The sequence below is a fragment of the Erythrolamprus reginae genome, chromosome 4 (genome assembly GCF_031021105.1).
Source record: "Erythrolamprus reginae isolate rEryReg1 chromosome 4, rEryReg1.hap1, whole genome shotgun sequence".
Taxonomy (NCBI): Eukaryota; Metazoa; Chordata; class Lepidosauria; order Squamata; family Dipsadidae; genus Erythrolamprus; species Erythrolamprus reginae.
Window position 1 is genome coordinate 79,416,392 of NC_091953.1, and position 25,176 is coordinate 79,441,567.

General features: G+C 39.3%; 1 protein-coding gene across 2 annotated transcripts in view; it reads right to left on the reverse strand.

Moving 5' to 3' along the window:
• The window catches only part of PHEX (phosphate regulating endopeptidase X-linked), a 236,351-nt gene that overhangs the window by 94,869 nt on the left and 116,306 nt on the right, over positions 1-25,176 (reverse strand). For both annotated transcript variants that reach the window (XM_070750614.1, XM_070750615.1), the window contains 2 exons: positions 8,576-8,669; positions 7,286-7,414 (listed from right to left, as the gene is read on the reverse strand). In XM_070750614.1, the coding sequence (XP_070606715.1) occupies positions 7,286-7,414; positions 8,576-8,669 (223 nt within the window). The remainder of the gene's footprint in view (positions 1-7,285; positions 7,415-8,575; positions 8,670-25,176) is intronic.

Here is a 25,176-nt window from a genome sequence, read left to right on the forward strand (position 1 = left end):
ATTATCTAGGTCCCCAACAGTCGGGTTTCAGGCCTGGTTACAGCATGGAAACTGCTTGGTCACATTGATGGATGATCTCTGGTGGGCCCGGGACAGTGCCTGGTGCTCCTTGACCTCTCAGTGGCTTTCGATACCATCGACCATGGTATCCTTCTGCGCCGGCTGGAGGGGCTGGGAGTGGGAAGCACTGTTTTTCAGTGGTTCTCCTCCTACCTTTCTGGTTGGTCGCAGTCGGTGTTAATGGGGGGTCAGAGGCGGTCTCTCCCTTGTGGGGTGCCTCAGGGGTTGGTCCTCTCCCCCCTGCTATTTAATATCTACATGAAACCTCTGGGTGAGATAATCCAAGGGCATGGGGTGAGGTATCATCAGTACGCTGATGATACCCAGCTTTATATCTCCACCCCATGTCCAGTCAACGAAGCAGTGGAAGTGAAGTGCCTGTGTTTGGAGGCTGTTGGGGCCAGGATGGGAGTCAACAGACTCAAACTCAACCCGGATAAGACAGAGTGGCTGTGGATTTTGCCTCTCAAGGACAATTCCATCTGTCCGTCCATCACCCTTGGGGGGGGGATTATTGACCTCCTTGATCCACAGCTCACATTAGAAAAGCATCTTTCAGCTGTGGCAAGGGGGGTGTTTGCCCAGGTTCATCTGGTGCACCAGTTGCGGCCCTATTTGGACCAGGAGTCACTGCTCACAGTCACTCATGCCCTCATCACCTCGAGGCTCAACTACTGTAATGCTCTCTACATGGGGCTACCTTTGAAGAGTGTTCAGAAACTTCAGATCATGCAGAATGCAGCTGCGAGAGCAATCATGGGCTTTCCCAAATATGCCCATGTTACTCCAACACTCCGCAGTCTGCATTGGTTGCCGATCAGTTTCCGGTCACAATTCAAAGTGTTGGTCATCACCTATAAAGCCCTTCGTGGCACTGGACCAGGGTATCTATGAGACCGCCTTCTGCCGCACGAATCCCAGCGACTGGTTAGGTCCCACAGAATTGGTCTCCTCCGTGTCCCGTCAACTAAACAATGTCATTTGGTGGGACCCGGCGGAAGAGCCTTCTCTGTGGCGGCTCCGACCCTCTGGAATCAGCTCCCTCCAGAGATTAGAACTGCCCCCACCCTCCTTGCCTTTCGTAAACTACTTAAAACCCAACTGCTGAGACAGAAACTTGATCCCCAAATGCTGCCAACTAAAATTCCATTCTAAAACCCCATCCACTGAACAGATCTTGAAAAGAACTGAATTAGCCCTAATCAGAAATGAACTCCACAGGAAAAGATTCCTACTAGACAAAACCAACAAAGACCTACTCACTCTTCACCTCAAACTTAGCAACAGAATCCACCCAATACTCTGGGGCAAATCCAAACAATTAGCCCTCTGGAGAGCTGAAACAGAAACCTCCCTCAATACAGACATACACACCAAGAAACTCCACAATTTGGAAAAACACTAGAAGCCCAAACCCTTTCCACAGCAACTCATGAAGCATACAGTACATAATATATCAGACAGGACCCTCACCACAGCAGAAACCAACGTCCTCTCCAAAGGATTCAACTTTGCAGTCGCCCCCAAACGCATCCCCACTGAAAACATCATATGCGGAGTTGAAGCCACCCTAACCAAAATCAACCAAGATGAAGCCAACAAAATCAGACTCAAAGTAACCAATGTCCTCTGCTCCAGCATTCCACCCAGAAGCAACTTACATAAAGATGAACAAAAAGCACTCACCAACTTGAGAAAAGACAATAACATAATCATCCTCCCAGCAGACAAAGGCAATGCCACTGTGGTGATGAACACATCTGACTACCAAGACAAGCTATCCAACCTACTCCAATACCCCGCTTACAAACCTCTAAGCACAGATCCTACCACCTACCTGGAAAAAACCACCAAATCCAAAATAAAAGCTTCTCCCATCAGTGAAGAAATTCAGCAAAGAATCATCCCCAGAGAAAAATCATCCAGATGCCCCAAGCTCCATGGCCTCCCCAAGATACACAAAGAAGGAACACCACTCAGACCCATAGTCAGCTCCATAGGCTCACCCCTACAGAATCTTGCCAAATTTCTTGCCAAACAACTCCAGCTCTATGCAGAATCCATCATGTCTCATGTACAAAACTCATTCCACTTCATAGAAATCATAAAGGAACAAAACCTACAATCCAGTGACCTTCTCGTAAGCTTCGATGTCATATCTCTCTTCACCCAAGTGCCTATCAAAGAAGCCCTGACAGCCATCCAAAACAAATACAACCCCCCGAAGCACATCTTAGATCTGACCAACCACTGCCTGATGAATACATACTACATCCACAATGGACAAAGATACAAACAGATAGAAGGAGCCCCCATGGGATTACCCCTGTCACCAGTCATTGCAAACTTATACATGGAATAATTTGAAACCAATGCCTTGGACAAATCTGAACACAAACCCAAACTCTGGCTTAGATATGTAGATGATACCTTCGTAATTTGGCCACATGGGAAAGAAAAACTGGACAGCTTTCTCACACATCTCAACAGCCTACACCCCAAAATACAATTCACCATGGAAATAGAAACCAACAACAAACTTCCCTTCCTGGATGTCCTAATCTACAAAAAACCCAATGGCTCCCTAGGACATACTGTCTACCAGAAGAAGACACACACCAACCACTACTTGAACACAAAATCCCACCACCACCCTGCACAGATCAATTCCATAGCCAAGACCCTCATTTCCAGAACCAAACACCTAGCCGACAAAGACCACCTGGAACCTGAATTACACAGTCTCACAAATGTATTAATTTCCAATGGATTCCAAAGAGAGGCAATCAACAACTTAATCCAAAAAGAGACACCCCCCAAGAACCAAGACACAGAACAGGACAATGGCATCGCCCTCCTCCCTTACATCAAAGGCACCACAGATAAAATCAGTAAAATTCTCCGCAAACACAACATCAAGACAGCCTTTGGTACAGATTAAAAAATAGCCAACATCCTAAGAAACCCAAAAGACAATATCCAGCTAGAAAACCAGGGAGTTTATCAAATACCGTGTAAAATCTGCCCAGCCACATATATTGGACAAACGAACAGGAGAGTAAATGCACGTGTTGCAGAACATAAGAATGCATTAAGCTAAAAAGAAAAAACCTCCTCCCTTTTACAACACTTCAAAACTACAGGACATGAAATTGATTTTGACAGTACTAAATTAATTTCCAAAACAGAACACTACAGCAAAAGAATAATCATGGAAGCCATCGAGATAGAAAAACATCCCCAAAATATGATCAAGCAGGATGATACCTCCCGCCTACCAGACATCTGGAAACCAGCCCTCAAATGTATCCCAGCCATAGAAACTGAAACCAGACTCAGAACACACATTGCAAAACAATCAAGTAGCCTGCAAGCTCCAACTACTCAGGATATCACGCCTAATCCACAACCATTAACTAATCAGCATACCTCAGTCACATCAACGACCCCAGGTGTTACCCCAGTGACTCGCCAGGAAGTTTCTACACAGCAGGCAATTGCTGAGCCATCAAACCACACCCAGCCACCAGTATTTATAGAAGGAAGGCAGCTCAGGTCTCGCTGTGTTCGCCCTAGAACAAGGACAGAAACACCAGCCTGAAGATGATGAGTGGGACCTCGTCGAAACGTCGCCAGAAATTTCCAAATCCTACACGGGAAAAAACCAAAATATACCAAGACCATCATACCTGTACCCGTCAAAATCTACGAAAACAAATATATATATATATAATTTTATTTATTTATTCATTTGTCCAATACACAAATACATAGGAAGAAAAATAGACATGTAGTAATATATATAAGGGTAAAGTGAACTTAGAGGAGAAGATATATGAAAGAAAGAAAATATATATGATAAGTGAGAGAAAGGAAAGACAATTGGGCAGGGGACGGAAGGCACAGCAGTGCACTTATGTACGCCCCTTACTGGCCTCTTAGGAACCTGAGAGGTCAATCGTGGAGAGTCTAAGGGAGAAATGTTGGGGGTTAGGGGTTGACACAATTGAGTATGGCAATGAGTTCCACGCTTCGATAACTCAATTGTTGAAATCATATTTTTTACAGTCAAGTTTGGAGCAGTTCGTATTAAGTTTGAATCTGTTGCGTGCTCTTGTGTTGTTGCGGTTGAAGCTGAAGTAGTCATTGACCAGTAGGACGTTGCAGCATATGATCCTGTGGGCGATACTCAAATCGTGTTTTAGGCGCCGTAGTTCTTTTGCTGAATTTGAATTTTTTTTTTTGCTGAATTTGAAAATTAAGGGAGACTAGGATAGATCTATTTCGGCCTTATTTTGGTCTCATCAGCTAGCTATACCCACATATATATATGTTGTGGTTGGCTCTGGGCCAGCTCCTGCCCCAAGGATTGTGGTGGTTGATGTGGGTGAATCCTCCCAGTGTCAGAGGCCTGTTTTACTACCGACTGCTTCGGACAGCAAAGCGTCGGAAGCAGGGAGTGACTGTGAAATGGGACCCTCAGAGGGGGTCATGGCAGACAGCCAATTAGGGAGCAATTCATCCTCTTCCAAGGACATGGGGTGAGGTATCATCAATATGCCGATGATACCCAGCTGTACATCTCCACCCCATGCCCAGTCAACGAAGCAGTGGAAGTGATGTGCCGGTGCCTGGAGGCTGTTGGGGCCTGGATGGGTGTCAACAAACTCAAACTCAATCCAGACAAGACGGAGTGGCTGTGGGTCTTGCCTCCCAAGGACAACTCGATCTGTCCATCCATTACCCTGGGGGGGGAATTATTGACCCCTTCAGAGAGGGTCCGCAACTTGGGCGTCCTCCTCGATCCACAGCTCACACTAGAGAAACATCTTTCAGCTGTGGCGAGGGGGGCGTTTGCCCAGGTTCGCCTGGTGCGCCAGTTGCGGCCCTACTTGGACCGGGAGTCATTGCTCACAGTCACTCATGCCCTAATCACCTCGAGGTTCGACTACTGTAACGCTCTCTACATGGGGCTACCTTTGAAAAGTGTTCGGAAACTTCAGATCGTGCAGAATGCAGCTGCGAGAGCAATTATGGGCTTCTCTAAGTATGCCCATATCACTCCAACACTCCGCAGCCTGCATTGGTTGCCGATCAGTTTCCGGTCACAATTCAAAGTGTTGGTTATGACCTATAAAGCCCTTCATGGCACTGGACCAGAATACCTTCGGGACCGCCTTCTGCCGCACGAATCCCAGCGACCGGTTCGGTCCCACAGAGTTGGCCTTCTCCGGGTCCCGTCGACTAAACAATGTCGTCTGGCGGGACCCAGGGGAAGAGCCTTCTCTGTGGCGGCTCCAACCCTCTGGAACCAACTCCCCCCTGAGATTAGGATTGCCCCCACCCTCCTTGCCTTTCGCAAACTTCTTAAAACCCACCTCTGCCGTCAGGCATGGGGGAACTGAAACATCTCCCCCTTGCCCATGTTGTTTTGGTATTAGATTGATTGTATGTGTGTTTTGTTTATTTGTTTTAATACTTGGGGTTGTTTTTGTGAATTTTTAGCTTAAAACTGAAATTGGATTGGTGGGTATTGGATTGTCATTATATATTGTTTTTTGTCTTGCTGTGAGCCGCCCCGAGTTTTCGGAGAGGGGCGGCATATAAATCCAATAAATCTAATCTAATCTAATCTTCACTGGACTCAGATGAAGAAGCATTCATTGACGTATGCAGCTGCAGGGCAATGACTAGGAAAGAGCAGGTGCAGAAATACTTGAGGAGATAAGGGAGTTTCACCTGTGGTTGGGTGTAGTTCAACTAATTGGGACTGCCGTTAAATTGGCAGCGTTTTGGCTTCAGAGTGTGGAAGTTTATCCGTTCGGTGACAGTGAAAGTGGCTTTCATCTCAGGATTCTCCAAGGACTCTCTTTGCTTTGATACATGACTCTGAACTTAAACCATAGCCAAACGTGTGAGTTTAAAAACATTTGAAGGAGAGTAGCTCTGACGTCTTCACAGCTACTTGTTAATTGCTTTGTGTTTGTTTATTGTTTTTCACCGCTTTCAAGTCTGTTACTTTGAAGGTGAGCCCTTTGACTACCAAAAGGGTGTTTTGCTTCTACTTTGCTTTGGATAAAGACAGTGTTCTTGCCTTTTCACGTGTGTCTGTCTGCTTTGTCTACCTTTGCCATTAACACGTGTTGCAGAACATAAGAATGCATAAGAAAAAAAGAAAAAACCTCCTCCCTTTTCCAACACTTCAAAACTACAGGACGTGAAATTAATTTTGACAGTACTAAATTAATTTCCAAAACAGAACACTACAGCAAAAGAATAATCATGGAAACCATCAAGATAGAAAAACATCCCCAAAATATGATCAAGCGGGATGATACCTCCCGCCTACCAGACATCTGGAAACCAGCCCTCATTAACAAACATATCCCAGCCATAGAAACTGAAACCAGACTCAGAACACACATTGCAAAACAACCAAGTAGCCTGCAAGCTCCAACTACTCAGGATATCACCCCTAATCCACAATCATTAACTAATCAGCATACCTCAATTAAATCAACGACCCCAGGTGTTACCCCACTGACTCACCAGGAAGTTTCTACACAGCAGGCAATTGCTGAGCCATCAAACCACACCCAGCCACCAGTATTTATAGAAGGAAGACAGCTCAGGTCTCGCTGTTTTCGCCCTAGAACAAGGACAGAAGCACGAGCTTGAAGATGACGAGTGGGACCTCGTCGAAACATTGCCAGAAATTTCTAAATCCTACATGGGAAGAAACCCGAATATACCAAGACTGTCATTCTTATGTATGTATACATACATATACACACATCTCAAAAAAAGGCTTTACATAAAGCTGAATTGGTACTGTTGGTACTGAGGGTCCTAAAATAATATATAAAAGAAATAGCTGTCAAGATAGACAGCGGTGTGTGTGTGTGTGTGTGTACATTTTTCGAAGTTTTTCTTTTCTCTTTCTTATTTGTTTTTTGCTTCTATCTCTGTCTCTGTAAGATGCTTGTCTGATTTAAGAAAACAAACGATATAAGATTAGTTTAAAGAAGTATGAAGCAGATTACAAAGATTATGTACTGTCTTTTTTTAACTGTATATATTTTCAATAAAACTTTTTTCTAAAAAAAAAAAGAATAATATTAATTCCCCGATTTTGTATAATTGCTGTGAACTCTTCTACTATTGTTTACTGTGTTGAAACAATCAGACAAATATTTCAAAAATAAATAAAACAAATTAAACTTACCATTTCTCTCTTATCTTCTTGGAAATGTAGTTCTACAAATATTTTGCCAACCACATAAGGGAGAGCACGTTCTATGAAATTTACACATTTATCCCATTGAGGCACTAAAGATGCTGTTCCCTGGATTACCTGTTTGAGTTAAGATTGATATATTATGGTAAGTTCTGGTATAACCTTTTCTATAGCTGTGTAGAGCAACCCTACCCTCCTCGTTTCTTAAAGGCCATTAAGAAACATTTTCCCCATAAGCATTGAACCAGAGTGGGAGGTAAACCCAACTTTTGTGTTTTTGTGATGGAAGCATTACAGTACTTGGTGATATGTAAGATTTTTTAAAAAAAATTCTGTGTTCTATTAGTTGTTAGTCATTGAGAGTGGTTTTATCAATATAATTGACCATATAAATGTCTCATCACCTCGAGGCTCGACTACTGTAATGCTCTCTACATGGGGCTACCTTTGAAAAGTGTTTGGAAACTTCAGATCGTGCAGAATGCAGCTGCGAGAGCTATCATGGGCTTTCCTAAATATGCCCATGTCACACCAACACTCCGCAGTCTGCATTGGTTGCCGATCAGTTTCCAGTCACAATTCAAAGTGTTGGTCATGACCTATAAAGCCCTTCATGGCACTGGACCAGAATATCTCCGGGACCGCCTTCTGCCGCACGAATCCCAGCGACCAGTTAGGTCCCACAGAGTTGGCCTTCTCCGGGTCCCGTCAACTAAACAATGTCGTTTGGCGGGACCCAGGGGAAGAGCCTTCTCTGTGGCGGCCCCGACCCTTTGGAACCAACTCCCCCCAGATATCAGAGTTGCCCCCACCCTCCTAGCCTTTCGTAAGCTCCTTAAAACCCACCTCTGTCGTCCGGCATGGGGGAATTGACATGTTCCCTCCCCCTAGGCTTATAAAATTTATGCATGGTACGCTAGTGTGTATGATTGGTTTTAATTTGTGGTGTTTTTTAAATTAACTTAAATATTAGATTTGTTTTACATTGTATTGTTATTGCTGTGAGCCGCCCCGAGTCTGCGGAGAGGGGCGGCATACAAATCTGATTAAACTTAAACTTAAACTAAAGAAACTGAAGATTCCTTTTGAAAAAATTGTTGTCAAGATCCAAACCTCAGTGATATTGGAAAGGTTAAAAGTTCAATATACACTGACCTCTACAAAAGCTTTTGGTTCAGGTGGCTAGATTGAATTACAGAATTCATGAAATATGGATATCAAATGCTGTTACTGATCTTACAGACATAGATAACATGGATATTAATATCTCATACTTACCCTTGAAAATTCTAGCCACTTATATTGAAAACGTCGACTGAGGTTTAATATTCTTGAATAAACCATTCTCCATACTAGATAGTTGGCAACAGTCCTGTAATACACACAAATGAAGACCAGTTAGATCTATGTGTTCCAATGTACAGCCAATACTAGAAATATACACAAACATTTTTAAAATTTCTTATTTATTGCAATATCAATTAACTTAGAAATTAATGAGCATGAAATATGAACTGACAAAAACATTACAGTAGAATGAAGAAACTGCATCATAATTGCCATAATGTAAATAAGTGAGGACATTTTCTTTTTGAATATCCTGATTTGGAATTTAGTCTTGAAGATCTAACAATTCTGTGGGGTGGGTTAAGACTGTCATGCTGAATATTGCCAGCCTCAGAGACATTTAGTAATTAAAGAGTTAACATGTGTGCCTTGTCATTAATCTCCTCCTATATTTCATGTAATATCCTGCCTTGTCTTTTCCATCTCTTTACTCCGTTGTCTTTTGTCTTCCTTCTCTGCCTTAAGACTCCATGATGTAAGGTTTGTTCTTTTGTCTACCCAGACAATATTTATTTTTACTTTCATAATAAAAGAAATCTTGTTTTAAATAACATGCTTGGAGCTCTAAATTCCACCACCTCCACGGCTTAAAGTTCAAACGGACTTTTACAATCCATGACATGGCAGCAGAAGGCTGGTCCTGTCCTAATTAATTTAGATTGATATGCCTGCTAAGAAACGAAAGTTTTATTTTTCAAATGCTCTGGCATCAGGCATGTCAAGTCGACAAGTAAAAGATGTTATCTCTAAGCTAATGAGAATACAATAGGAAAGAGATGATGAATCATTGCCAGAACAAACAATGGAACAAGCTGCCGCCCCCCTCGCAGGGGAAATTCCTGCTGAAAGAATTTCATCTCTCACCGAGGCTTCAGAAGACATACGCAGTAAGTCTGCCTCCCCTATTGATATAGAAAAATTAGCTATTCTTACTGAAAATGTAAAATTGTCACAACAGACTTCTCAATTCTGTGCTCCTGGTCAGGCACAGCAATATTCTGGCTATACTTCCAAGCTGCAGGCTGAAGCAATTACTCAATACAACATAGCTAAACATTCCGCTGGCCTCGGAGCAAGACCTAAGGAAAACCCCTGATGAGAAACAGATGTCCTTAAAAGGCTCTGAATTAACTTCACAGGAAAGCCAATTTTTGCCCCTATCATCTGTAACGTCAAATATTGATTTACTTGCTTCCAAATCTCTTGCAGCCGATTTACAGGAAGATATAAAAAGTGCACAAAATTATCTCACTAACTTCTATGCAAACAGAAACTCAGTTGAACTTACTAAGAGTGAAATGGATTTAATAGATTTTTACTGTAGGCAAATAACTGAAAAAGAAAAAAGTTAAATGAGCTAAGATCTATGAAAATGATGTTCTGTCAAGGGGAAATGTATAAATTATTAGAAGCTAAGAAAATGGAGTTGATGGGGGGGCAAATTCCCCGTTCTGAAAGTATTGACATCACACCATCCAAAGAAAATGCTGCAGCGCCACCTGGTGGCCAAACTGAGCAATTAAAATCAAATATTTATTTTCAAAACCCAATGTTTTCCTTTTCAAGCCAAATGATGAAAAATGATTCTACAGCGTTATCTAGTGACCGTTTTAAGCAATTAAAATCACCAGAAAATTTATATGACCAGAAAAATGTTAATCTGTGTCAGAAAGATTTCCTTTTAGATAATCAAATGAATCAAGGAGCTTCAGCACAATTCTACACTGCAGACAAAGCAAGGTTTGTACCTCAACCAACATTTTTGCAGCAAATACCGCAACGAAGCCAAGGGGCGCAAATTCAACATATGCAGCTGCCACAGATTTCTATTTTACAGGCACAGCTGCCACAGATTTCTATTTCAGAGGCACAGTTGCCAGAGATTTCTACCCCACAGGCGCAATTGCCACAAATTCCAGTTCAACCGGCACAGCTGCCACAGATTCCAGTTCAACCGGCACAGCTGCCACAGATTCCAGTTCAGCCGGCACAACCACCATTGGCTCCATTTCTTCAGCTGCCACAACTAGTACCAGTACTGGCTGCAATTCAAAGGCAATTTTCTGCCTTGACACCATTGAAAGGTGAGTCCAAATTAAAGAATAATGGACGAAATTATAAAACTTGGTTGCATGAGATTAGACTGATACTAATTGCTGAAGGGGCCGATCACATGGCTTTCAATCCACCAAATAGACAGTGGACTGAAGAAGAAAGAACTTTATATATGAGGGCAACTATTTTGATACTTATGTCAATGGATACCGATTTGTCAGTTAGATTTTCACATGATATTACCGCAAATGCTTTGATCACTGCCCTAGACGAACTGTATAGATCAATTTCAGCTGAAGGCACGTGTTTACTGTTCTCTAATTTTTTTACTGCAAAATTAAAGCCTGGAGAGAAAATTGCTCCACACTTATCAAAACTCTTAGCAATGCAAAAGGAATTGGCAGAAAAAGGATGTAATATTTGTCACGAATGTAAAAGTCCGTTTGAACTTTACACCGTGGAGGTGATGGATTTAAGAGATCCAAGCATGGTTAATCAAAACAAGCTTTCTTTTATTATAAAAGTAGAAAATAAACAGCTCACATCATGGAGTCTTAAGAACAAAGGGATCAAGCAGAACAACAAGGTGAAGGAGACAGAAATGACATAGAAGGATATGACATAAAATATGGGAGGTGAGTAATGACAAGGTACACATGTTATCTCTTTAATTACTGAATGTCTCTGTGGCTGGCAATATTCAGCGTGACAATATTGACCACCTACAAATGACCACGGCGATCATCTCGTCGCTAAACGAGGACTGGAAAGAAGCTATTACAAAATGCAATAGCATACCCCTAGCTCAACGCACCACATCCAGAGTTTGCCAAATCTTAACAGAAGAAGAAGTCATTATGGAACACAGACTTAAATCCATAACAGCTACTTCTTAGAGCTCCAACGAGTCGCAGTTACCAACAAAGAGGTAACCAATCCAGAAGAACAGATTTTCAATGCACTCAATCTGCTGATTCTCAACGCTCTCAATATCCTGCACCGCCCAGACGAACAGGTCCCAGAGGCGGCAGACACAGAAGCTCCAGAAACTACAAACCGGCTCAACGAGGTTCAAGTGGAAAGTCACGTCCTCCCATAAATTCCTTGGTCCTGAACAACGTTCCACAATCAGATCCAGAATGTGACATCTGACTTCTATGGACTTTAGATAGCGGAGCTGCTTTTCACATTACTTACCAAAGAGAACTTTTCACAGAATTACATAAGACTGATATAAAAGAATTGTATTCAGTGTCAAATCACTTATGCAAAGTTGAAGAGAAGGAACTGTTTACATAAAAGAGTTGGACCAGATGATTCCACGTGTCCTTTACATCCCAAAAGGTACAAGCAACTTACTCAGTCTGTATTATCTGAACAAAGACTTGGGCTACAAAGTTATGCTTTTGCAAAATGAGATTCACATGATTCAAAATGGAACTGTTATCGCACATGCTATTCCAATTGGTGGTGTTTATTACCTGAAGCTGAAACCTCGAGCACGGGTTGATGTAAGTATAAGTGTTCCAAACCATGAAAGCACAGGTCCAGAGAGAAAACCTGTTGCTACTTTAGAAATAGAGGCTCATAAAGCCAATGAACTCCAAGAGGTTCCGCATAATGTTGCAAATGTTAAACCTGTACTAACAAACAAATATTTTCATTCCAGGTGCATTCACCGTTGGCACCATCGTTTGGGCCATGCTTCATATGATGTCTTATCCAAGATGCCTGAGTTTGTAAATGGTTTTAAAGTTGATAGTAATTGCCAAATCTATTTAGATTGTTTTGTTTGTAACAAGTCCAGATCCAAAGCTTCTATTGCTAAGCATGCCACATGTTTGTCTACACACATTTTTGATTTGGTTCATACCAACATTGTCGGTCCATTTCGGCCTACTAGGGGTAATTGTAAGTATTTCTTAACTATCGTTGATAATTATTCTAGATATGGTTTTTTGTATCTAATGAAACAAAAATCAGAAACGTTTCAGATCTTTAGAGACTTTGCTGCACAAGTCTTCAATCAACACAGTGTCCACATCAGAAGAATTCAAAGTGATCGTGGTGGAGAATTCATGTCCCAGCAATTCCAAGGATGGATGAGACGGAATGGGATATGTCACCAGGCTTCAGCCCCTTACTCGCCTCAACATAATGGTATAGTAGAACGCCGACATAGGTGTTTTACAGACTATGTTTTGCTGTCATCTACAGGATGCTGATCTCAACGACTTCTACTGGGGTGAAGCACTAAGGTATGCCAATTACATTGTTAACCGTATCTGGAGAAGTGTTTTAAAACAAACTCCTTTTTACATGCTTTATGGAAAGAAGCCTGATATTCAAAACCTCCACATTTTTGGCTCGTATGCCATGGTTAACATTCCACTGGTCCAGAGACAGAAAGGAGGTCCAGTGGCAGAAAACTGAGATTTATAGGTTTTGATGAAAGTTCTAAGTACTACAAATTTGCTGACTCTAATCACACAGCTGTTATTTCCAATTCAGCTAAATTTGAGGAAGATACAAATTGGTCCAGAATACACAGTAATGATACTTCAGTTTATTTTCCTAAAGATGATGTTCAAGGTACAGCGCAACCTGACCCTCAGGTAGCTGTTCCAGATGTTCCAGATGTTCCACAGTCTTCAATAGTCACAGATGATGTTCCTAGCAATGCAGTTGGAGATGATGACCAAGATGATGAATGGACCACAGTTCTAAGATGTTCCAAGAGAACCACAAAAGGAATTCCTCCAAAGAGATACCAACAGCAAGTATTGCAAAAATCTTTTCCTGTTCTTTGCAACAATGTTACACTTCCTCCTGAGAATTTTTCTCAAATAAGACATTTACCTGAGTCAGAACAAGAAAAATGGTATAATTCAATGGAAACTGAACTGGACAGTTTAAAGAAACTTAAGGTGTTTAAACACGTTGAACCTCCAACGAACAAGAAGATTATTGGCACACGATGGGTCTACAGAATTAAACAAAAACTAAATGGTGAGAAAATATATAAAGCAAGATTAGTAGCACAAGGCTACTCTCAAGTTTATCCAGAAGATTACACAGATACTTTTTCACCTACAGTCAAAAATGAAAGTGTCAAAATTGCTTTAACCACAGCCATTGCCTTGAATTTAGAAGTTTTCCAGTTCGATGTCGAAACTGCTTATCTGAATGCTGATCTAGATGAAGAAATCTACATGAAGGGCACGCCCAGGTTCCAGGACCAGGAAGGAGATGTCTGGTACCTGCAAAAGAGTCTGTATGGATTGAAACAATCTGGTTTAATGTTGCATAGATGTCTCATTGACAAGCTAAATTCAATGGGCTTTATTAAGACCAACTCTGATGAATGCGTGTTTACAAAAGGGCAAGGTAATGTTTATGAAATTATACTTGTTTATGTTGATGATATTGTTTACATTGGTCCTAACAAACGTATGAGTGAAATTTTTGCAAAAGGTTTGAAAATACATTTTACTTTGAAAAGCTTAGGGAATATTCATGATTTTCTAGGAGTTCAGATTGAAAGAAAACTGAGAAGGGGTTTTGCCTTTCTCAAGAGAACAAGATTGATCAACTTTTGCACAATTGTAACATGTCTAATGCACATCCATGTCATTCTCCTGTGCAAACTGATTTTTACAGGTTGACACAGCAAGATTGTCCTCAATTTGAAGACCAAACACTTTATCGGTCAGTAATTGGGTCACTGTTATACATTAGCAGTTGGACAAGACCCGACATTTCACTGAGTGTGAATCTTTTGTCAAGGTACATTGGCAAAGCAACTACATTTCACTGGACATGCATAAAGAGACTGCTGAGATACATGAAGTACATGAAAAACATTAAGTTGTTCTTAGAACCAGAACACAACAAGTATCCTGAGCTGATTTGCTATGCAGATTCTGATTGGGCAGGTGATAAAGAAACATGAAAAAGTACCTCTAGTTATATAATGTTTTTGAATGGTTGTCCAAATTATTGGAAAGTTAGAAAGCAAAACTTTATTTCTTGTTCTTCCACTGAGTCAGAATATGCTTGTGTTTCTGACTGTTGTAATACTTTAACCTGTGTTTCTGCTCTCGTTGATAGTATTTGGGGTGATCCCATGAAACCAATTGTTATTATGGAGGACAATGTTTCAGTTACGTTCATATCTGAAACTGAATATTTTGGAGCTTGTTCACGGCACATCGACATAAGATATAAGAATGCAAGAGAATACATAAAACAAGGATTCGTGAAACTACATTATGTGCCCACAACTGAACAGATTGCTGACGTGCTGAATAAACCACTGCCAGCTGACCAACACGAATACCTCTCCAAGAAAATGTGCCTTATGTGAACCAAAGTCCCTGATGACTGCCAAAGAAGGGGTGTCACGCTGAATATTGCCAGCCTCAGAGACATTTAGTAATTAAAGAGTTAACATGTGTGCCTTGTCATTAATCTCCTCCTATATTTTATGTAATATCCTGCCTTGTCTTTTCCATCTCTTTACTCCGTTGTCTTTTGTCTTCCTTCTCTGCCTTAAGACTCCATGATGTAAGGTTTGTTCTTTTGTCTACCCAGACAATATTTATTTTTACCTTCATAATAAAAGAAATCTTGTTTTAAATAACATGCTTGGAGTTCTAAATTCCACCACCTCCACGGCTTAAAGTTCAAATGGACTTTTACAATCTGTGACAAAGACAAGGAAAAGTCACTGGTGCAGTCACCCAGCCTCCCTTTTAAAAACTTTTATAGTATTCATTAGTATAGTTTTAATTGATTAATCATAATAAAAAAATTGTGACTAAAAAAAGTAAATAAGCCTCTTGAATGTTCTAGTTGCTAGAGATTCAGAAAGGTTTATAAATCAATTTCTTGATGGCAGTAATATACGTATTATTCAAATGTTATTATTTTATTCATATTCATTGTATTTGGGTATATAACAGCTTCAGTGGGTGACATCCATCTTGGGATTTGTGGCTATTGTGATTTTTTAAATTGTCATCCATGATTCTATTAGGCTTCTTCTTATATAACGTTGTTTAAAATAGATATAAGATTTATTTTTTGTCCCAAAAAGGAAGGAGTGCCATCCAAATTCCAAATTAAAACCCTCCAGCGCTATTCTTTTCCCCCTAAGGGTTTTTCCAATCTTTCACCCAGCATAAGGAGGCATCTAGGTAATATATTTTCCAGTCTGGGACTCCCATTCCCCTTCTAGTCCTGTGGTCTTTTATATTTTTAAATTTGATTCTTGCTTTTTTCTTACTCCATATAAATTGATGTGTCATTTTATTTAATTCATCAAAGAAACTTTTATGTAGCCTGATAGGAACCGTTTGAAAGAGGAATAACACTTTTGGTAGCACATTCATTTTAATTAGAGCAATCTTACCTAAGAGGGATAGTTGGGGGTTGGGCCATTTATCTAGATCGGTCTTAATTGTCTGTAGAATGTTATCATAATTGTCTTTTTGTATTGTACTACATTTTGCAGAGAATGTTATTCCCAGATATTTTGCCTTTAACGTAACATATCTTCTACTTCCAAATGCTGCTTGGCCGTCATATTTTTAGTTATTATCTTAGTTTTATTATTATTATTGTTTATTTTTAATCCAGCAACAATTCAAAATTTCTCAATCTCTTCTAATAGGAATTTACTAGTTTCTAATGGATCCTCCAAGATGAAAACCATGTCATCAGCAAAAGCTTGGACTTTAAATTCCTTGTGTGTCCAATCACACTTGGCCAATAAAATTCTATTCTATTCTATTCTATTCTTTTTTTACCCTTAAGCCTTTTATCTCCTTATTATTTCTTATATTAATTAATAGTGTTTCTAGTGCCATGATGAAGATTAGTGATGCTAATGGGCAACCTTGGCATACCCCTTTCTTTGTTTTTATTTCATCAGTCCGATCTGCATTAACTATCACTCTAGCTTTTTGATGGTTATATATTGCGCTAACTAAACCTATAAGTTTATCACCAAATTTCATTTTTCTTAATTGCATAATAAAATATTTCCAGATAACTTTATCAAATACTTTTTACGCATCTACAAATATAAGAGCTACTTGTTTTTCTAAATGCAAATCGTAATATTCTATTGTATTAAGTGCAGTGGTACCTCATGATACGAACCCCTCATCATACGAACTTTTCAAGATACGAACCCAGGGTTCGGAATTTTTTTGCCTCTTCTTACGAACTTTTTTCACCTTACGAACCTGCCGCCGGCCGCTGGGATGCCCGACCTCCAGACTTGAGTTCCTCCCATTTTTTCCCACCCTGTCCTGCCCCATTCTCCCCTCTGGATCTCCATGGGTTTCCTCCGTTTTTCTGCACTCTTTCCTGCCCCATTCTCCCCTCTGGATCTCCATGGGTTTCCTCCGTTTTTCTGCACTCTTTCCTGCCCCATTCTCCCCTCTGGATCTCCATGGGTTTCCTCCGTTTTTCTGCACTCTTTCCTGCCCCATTCTCCCCTCTGGATCTCCATGGGTTTCCTCCGTTTTTCTGCACTCTTTCCTGCCCCATTCTCCCCTCTGGATCTCCATGGGTTTCCTCCGTTTTTCTCCACTCTTTCCTGCCCCATTCTCCCCTCTGGATCTCCATGGGTTTCCTCCATTTTTCTCCACTCTTTCCTGCCCCATTCTCCCCTCTGGATCTCCATGGGTGTCCCTCCCCCCACTCCGTTCGCCTCAGCTTCGTCTGCCGGCAGCTTTTTTTTTTTTTAAGCCTTAATGTTTTGGATTTTCCTAATCGGCTTGCACGCATTATTGGCTTTTCCATTGATTCCTATGGGAAACATTGTTTCATCTTGCAAACTTTTCACCTTACGAACCTCGTCCTGGAACCAATTAAGTTCGTAAGATGAGGTATTATTGTATAGTTCTTGTATTATTTCTAATTTGCCTGTGGGATAGAAAGCTGCTTTGAGCTGTGTGAGTAATTTGATTTAAGATCTGTTTTAACTTTTCTGCTATGATTGCTGCTAAAATTTAAAATATTATTTAACAAGTTGATTGGCCTATAGTTTTGAATTAAATGTTTATTTGTTTCATTTTTGGGTATTGGACTTATATATGTATATTTCCAAGATTCAGATAGTTTTCCTCCCTTCATTATATCATTAAATAAATCTATCATAGTTAATTCTAAGGTATTCTGTAAAGGTTTATATAATTCAAATGGGATTCTGTCAGGTCCCGGGGATTTATTGTTTTCTGTCTGCCCATAGCCTGCCTTAGCTCTGTTATTGTAATATTTGCTTTTAATCTCCCCCTATCTTCTTCTGAAATTGTTGGTAGTCTGGTTTGTTCTATATACTCTGTAATTTTCTTTTCCTCTACTTCTTTCTGCTTATACAAATCAGAGTAGAATTGCTCCACTATTCCTTTTTTCAGTGCTTTGTTTGTTTGCCTTTCACCTGTTGGGTCAAACAATGCTTCAATATATCTTTCAGATTTTTGCTTTGCCAATTTACGCGTCAACCACCTTCTAGGCTTATTGGCGTATTCAAAGGTTTTTTGTTTTAATCTTTTTAATTTTTGTGCCAATTCTTCTTGATTTAGGAGAGTAATTTTATGCTTAGTTGTATTTAATTCTTCTAAGGTTTTTTTATCAAGTGGATTTTTATGTAGTTCTTTTTCTAATGTATTTATTTTTGGCTTAAGGCTTATGCTTTACTCAGGTTTTTTTTATTACTTGCAGCTTGATATACTATGGACAAACCTCTGATGTAAGCCTTGGTAGTATCCCATAGGTTAGCCTCAGTTGTATCATCGTTATCATTTATCTTGAAAAAAATTTCTAACTTCTTCTCCATCATTATTATGTATTTCCCCTCCCCCCCAATTATAGATTGATTTAATGTCCATCTATTTTTAACATTTATCGCTGGCTCCTTCCATTTGATCCAAATAGGATTATGGTATGCCCATGTATTAGGCAGTATCTCTGATTCTATTCTTTTTAAATAAATTCTTGGTTGGCCCAGGCCATATCTATCCTAGACCATGATTTATGTGGGTATGAAAAGAAGATATAATATCTGTTGTCTGGGTAAAAGGGTCTCCAGGTATCTTTCAAATATAATTCTTCTGCCATTTGAGTGAAAGTGTTTTCCTAATTTTTTTCCCATTGTTACTTTTATAGTCTTTTTTTAATCTGCTATTGAATTATAGTCACCAACAATTACTAATTTTACTGGTTCTATTTCTAACAATATCTTTTGTATTTTTGCAAAAAAAATTGATTTGAATTTGGGGCATATATTGAAACGATTACTGTGGGGCTAACTCCTTTATTTATTTGTACAATCAGAATTCTTCCTTCCTCATCTGAGTATAGTAATTTTAGTTTCAACCATGTTTTGATGTAAATTGCAATCCCATGTTTTTTAACTGGAGCCAGAGCTACAAAGAATTTCCCTAATTTTGGACATTCTAACACTTGATGTTGAGCCTTTTTAATATGTACCTGTTGGGGACAGGTGATATCTGGATTATGTTTCAGTAGTTTGTGATAAATTTTACTTCTTTTTTGGGCGCATTTATACCTTTTATGTTTATAGAAAGTAGTCTTATTTCATCATTTGTTTTTTTTAACTCCGTTCCCTTGCCCCTGTCTGGGATCTTTTGATTGCTCCTTGCCTGTCATTGTCATTCTGTTTATATTCTCTTCTGAGATAAACTCTTTTCTGCTTTCCGCTTCTCTTCCCTTATTTTCTCTTATCTCATGTGCCTCTATCACTTTAATGCATTGATATAGAAGTTTTTGGCTTCTTCTACTGTGTTTATTCTATGGGGTTTTTTTTAGAAGAGTGACTAGGAGGCCTTTTGGAACCAGCCATCTAAATGGGACTCAGTGTCGATTTAGCTTAGTTGAGAGAAATTGGTAGGATCTTCTTTTTCCCCAGATCCATCTAGAGACTTGTTTCAGAATGATAATTTCTTTTCCTTGATATGTTAATGTATTTTCCCTTGCTAAATTGTATACCTCATCCCTTGCTGTTTTTTTCATAAATCTAACATGTACCTCCCTTGGCAGCCTGTTTCTGCGGGCATAGCTGGTGTAAATACGATATATTTCATCAATTTCTTTCAGAGCTCTATTTGGTGCTGAGCCTATTATTTCAGCCATTATTTCTGCAATGTTTTCTTCTTTATTTTCCTATATATTTTGGAACCTCAACTTTTTCAAGTTCTATGCTAAGTAAGGCTTCCTCCATGTTTTTGATAGCTGTCATCGCACTAGTTTCTGTTTCCTGTATTTTTGTTTCTAGTTTTCACTCTTCTGTTCTATGTCTTGTATTTTTTGCACATTTTTAAAAAGTGTTGCTTGGATAGACTCAATTTTCCATCCATTCTACCTACTCTATCCTCTACTCTTTGAATATCACCCCTCATATTTTCTATATTTCCTGTCAGCTTTTCATAATTTTGATCAATTGATTCTTGCATCTTTACCATTAACTCTTGTAAGGATGCCAATGTTATATTTCATGCTTGAGAGGTTGTAGTCATATTTTATGTTCCTTGGGGTTTTGTGGGGTTGACAGTTGGGGTACTACAGTTGATTTGTTACCAGCTTTAGATTGGGGTATAGTTGCTGGGGGCCTTTACATTTTGATTATTCAATGGAGAGAATGAAAAGTAATGGAAATAAAGGGCATCCCTGACACACCCCTTTCAAAATTTGAAATGACTGTTAATTCTCCGTTTACCATTATTTTTGCAGATTGCTTCTATCATCCTGATAAATTTAGTACCAAATTTCATTTTAATAATTCAAATATAAATTCCCACTTCAGGTTATTAAACACTTTTTGAGCGTCTAAAAACATAATTGCCATGGATTTTTCTGGATGAGCATCATAAAATTCTAATGTATCTAGTACTATCCTTATATTGTTTTGAATAAATCTACCAGATAGAAACCCATTTTGATCTATATGTATCCATTCATTTAAAATTGGTTTACCGTAATTCTGTTTGCCATAATTGTCATGAATATTTTGTAATCTGCATTAAGTAGCGAGATCGGTCTATAGCTTTATATTTTTTGTTTTTCTGAGTTATCTTTTGTTATTAGGGTTACCACTGCTTCAGTCCAGGACTTCAGAATTACCCCGTGCTCTAATACCTCATTAAATGTAGATAATAGTATTTCTTGCAGTGATTCTCTTAATTCTTTATAATATTCATTTGGAATACCATCTGGCCCTGGTGTCTTGTTATTCTTTTGTTTCTGAATTACGTTTTCTAATTCTATTGCAGTTATTTTTTTATTTAGTGATGTTTTATTTAGTTCCAATATCTCCCCTAAATCTATTTTATTTATATGTGTTCTCAACTGTTCCTCATCGACCTCCTCCTTTTTGTAAAGTTCTGTAAAGTATTCTACCACAATTTTCTTTTTTGCCTCGATTATAAATTGCCTATCACCGTTACTATCTTCTAATAGTTGTATATATCTTTTTTCTTTTTCTTTTTAAAATTTATACGCCAACCATCTGCCCACTTTATTCGCATTTTTGAAATAGTTCTGCTTTGCATTTCTAATTTTTAAGACTACCTCATCCTGAATCAGTAAGTTAATTTTGTGTTTTAATTTATCCCTTTCTTCTCTTAGCTCTTCATTCTATAGTCTTTTTGCATTTCTTTTTGTATATATTGAACTTTATTTTGGTATTCTTCCATCTGTTTAGTTTTAATTTTCTTTTCTTTGGCCATGTTTGCTATTGTTAAGCTTCTGATGTATGCTTTCATGCTGTCCCATAAGTTCTGTGCCATCGTTTCATCATTCCAATTATTCTGAAAAAAATATTTTAATTCTTCCTTCATGAGTTTAATATATTTAATTTTTTTTGTCAATGCTTGGTTCAATGTCCATCTGTAATATTCTCTTTTTGGTTCTTTAATCATTAATATTATTGAACATAGAAACATAGAAGTCTGACGGCAGAAAAAGACCTCATGGTCCATCTAGTCTGCCATTATACTATTTTCTGTATTTTATCTTAGGATGGATATATGTTTATCCCAGGCATGTTTAAATTCAGTTACTGTGGATTTATCTACCACGTCTGCTGGAAGTTTGTTCCAAGGATCTACTACTCTTTCAGTAAAATAATATTTTCTCATGTTGCTTTTGATCTTTCCCCCAACTAACTTCAGATTGTGTCCCCTTGTTCTTGTGTTCACTTTCCTATTAAAAACACTTCCCTCCTGGACCTTATTTAACCCTTTAATATATTTAAATGTTTCGATCATGTCCCCCCTTTTCCTTCTGTCCTCCAGACTATACAGATTGAGTTCATTAAGTCTTTCCTGATACGTTTTATGCTTGAGACCTTCCACCATTCTTGTAGCCCATCTTTGGACCCGTTCAATTTTGTCAATATCTTTTTGTAGGTGAGGTCTCCAGAACTGAACACAGTATTCCAAATGTGGTCTCACCAGCATTCTATATAGCGGGATCATAATCTCCCTCTTCCTGCTTGTTATACCTCTAGCTATGCAGCCAAGCATCCTACTTGCTTTCCCTACCGCCTGACTGCACTGTTCACCCATTTTGAGACTGTCAGAAATCACTACCACTAAATCCTTTTCTTCTGAAGTATTTGCTAACACAGAACTGCCAATACAATACTCAGATTGAGGATTCCTTTTCCCCAAGTGCATTATTTTACATTTGGAAACATTAAACTGCAGTTTCCATTGCTTTGACCATTTATCTAGTAAAGCTAAATCATTTACCATATTACAGACGCCTCCAGGAATATCAACCCTATTGCACACTTTAGAGTCATCGGCAAATAGGCAAACCTTCCCTACCAAACCTTCCCCTATGTCACTCACAAACATATTAAAAAGAATAGGACCCAGAACAGACCCTTGTGGCACACCGCTTGTAACCTGTCTCTGCTCAGAATACTCGCCATTAACAATAACTCTCTGATGTCTACGCTTCAGCCAGCTTGAAATCCACTGAACTATCCAGGGATTAAGTCCAATCTTCACTAATTTATCTATCAGCTCTTTATGTGGAACCGTATCAAAGGCTTTGCTGAAGTCCAGGTAAGCAATATCCACGGCACCACCTTCATCCAACACCTTTGTGACATAGTCAAAGAAATCAATGAGATTAGTCTGACATGATTTGCCTTCAGTAAAGCCATGCTGATTTGGGTCCAATAAGTTATTGTTTTTTAGGTGCTGATTTATCCTCTTTTTGAGTAGAGTCTCCATCATTTTAACTACAACTGATGTCAAGCTAACTGGCCTGTAGTTACCAGCTTCTTCTCTACTGCCCTTCTTGTGGATAGGCACAACACTGGCCATTCTCCAATCCTCAGGAACTTCTCCTGTTAACAAGGATTGTTTAAACAAATGACAGATCTGAGTTCTTTAAGAACTCTGGGGTGGATGCCATCTGGACCCATTGCCTTATTTATCTTTAATCGTTCAAGTTCTTCTAAGACATCAGCTTCTAAGATCACTGGAGCTGAATCCGAACAGCTGGAAGCAATGCTATATCCCTCTATAGTATTATTTTGTAAGGTGTCTTTTGAGAAAACTGAACAGAAGTAGCTATTGAAATAGTCAGCGATCTCCTTATTCCCATTAATGCATGTATTATTCCCTGTACTAAGCTTCGTGATGCCACAGTTTTTCTTCTTCTTATCACTAATATATCTGAAGAAGGTTTTATCCCCCTTCTTTACAGATTTGGCAATTTCTTCCTCTTTTGAGGCTTTAGCAGCATATATTATCTGTTTCGCCTCCTTCTGTCTCATTTTATACACCTCCCTATCAGCTATACTTCCAGACTCTTTATACCTCCTATAGGCAGCCTTTTTTTCATTGACTATAGCCCTTACATCATTGCTAAACCATAGCGGTTTCTTCTTCCTTTTATCTTTAGTTATTTGTCTTACATACAGTCCAGTGGCTTTTAAGATGGCCTTTTTTAATACAGTCCACTGGGTGCTCACTCCTGCCATTTTATCCCTCCCCTTTAATTCGTTATCTAAATATTCCCCCATTGCATTAAAATTTGTTTTTCTGAAATCCAATATTTTGGTTGCATTATAGGATTGCTCACAATGAGTTTTTACATCAAACCACAAACATAGATGGTCACTGCAACCTAAATTTTCTCCCACCTTGACCTCTGAAACCCGATTCCCATTCGTAAGAACTAGATCTAGAATATTCTCCCCTCTAGTTGGTGTCTTAACCAGCTGTGCCAGAGCTGCTCCTGTAAAGGCCTCTACTATATTCTTACTTTTGCATGTAAGGGCACTGGGGATATTCCAGTCAACATCAGGCATGTTGAAATCACCCATAACCACAATATCTCCCTTTACTGCCATTTGGGTAATTTCATCCACCATCTTGTTGTCATATTCCTCAGATTGCCCTGGAGGCCTATAGATCACCCCAATTCTAATGACAGAACCTTCTTTATTTTGCATGCAAATCCAGAGAGTCTCCAGATCTTGACATGTATTTTGAATTAGTGTTGTTTTTAGACTTTCTTTAACATAAATGGCTACTCCACCTCCCCTTCTCTCTATTCTATCCTTCCTATACAGTGTATATCCTGGTATGGATAATTCCCATTCATTAGAATCCTTAAACCATGTCTCTGTTATGGCAACCAGATCCAAATTATCTCTAGATATTATGGCCATTAACTCACAGAGCTTGTTGCTCAAGCTTCGAGCATTCGTGCACATTACCCAAAGAACATTATTTCCATTATTAGTTTGCCCCTTATCATCAACAACTACATCTATTTTATTTGCAGCTCCCTTTTCATAAGCTTCCAAAAACTGATTTATCCTCATTGGTCGTGGACAGAAATCACCCACATCAGTTACATCTCTGTCCCCTTTACCTAGTTTAAATGCCTGTCCAAAAAAGTTCTGAATTCCTCACCAAGCACCTGGGTACCTCTGTATGATGGATGCAAACCATCCCTCTTAAACAACTCCCTATTAGACCACCTACTGACATCATGACTTACATAGCCAAAACCTTCAGCTTTACACCACTGCCTTAACCACACATTAAACTCTCTGATACACGTTGTTTTATCCTCTTGGCCACAAACCGGTAACACCTCTGAGAAAGTCACTGAATCAGTTATTTTACCCTGCTCCACACTTAGACATTGAAAATCTCTTTTTACTACATTAACATTTCTCTGGGACAAATCATTTGTGCCAAGATGCACCACCACATCAACGTTATTACCTTTACTCACAGCCTTGACAATGTTTGTAATCCGCCTCCTGTCCCTGCTGGCAGTGGCCCCTGGGAGACACCTCATCATCTTCACCACATTCTTACTCTGTCCCAAATCAACACCTCTAACAGTCAAATCACCCACAAGAAAATTGGGTTGTGGTCAGCCCATATATTCAGTCCAATCTCAATTTTCTT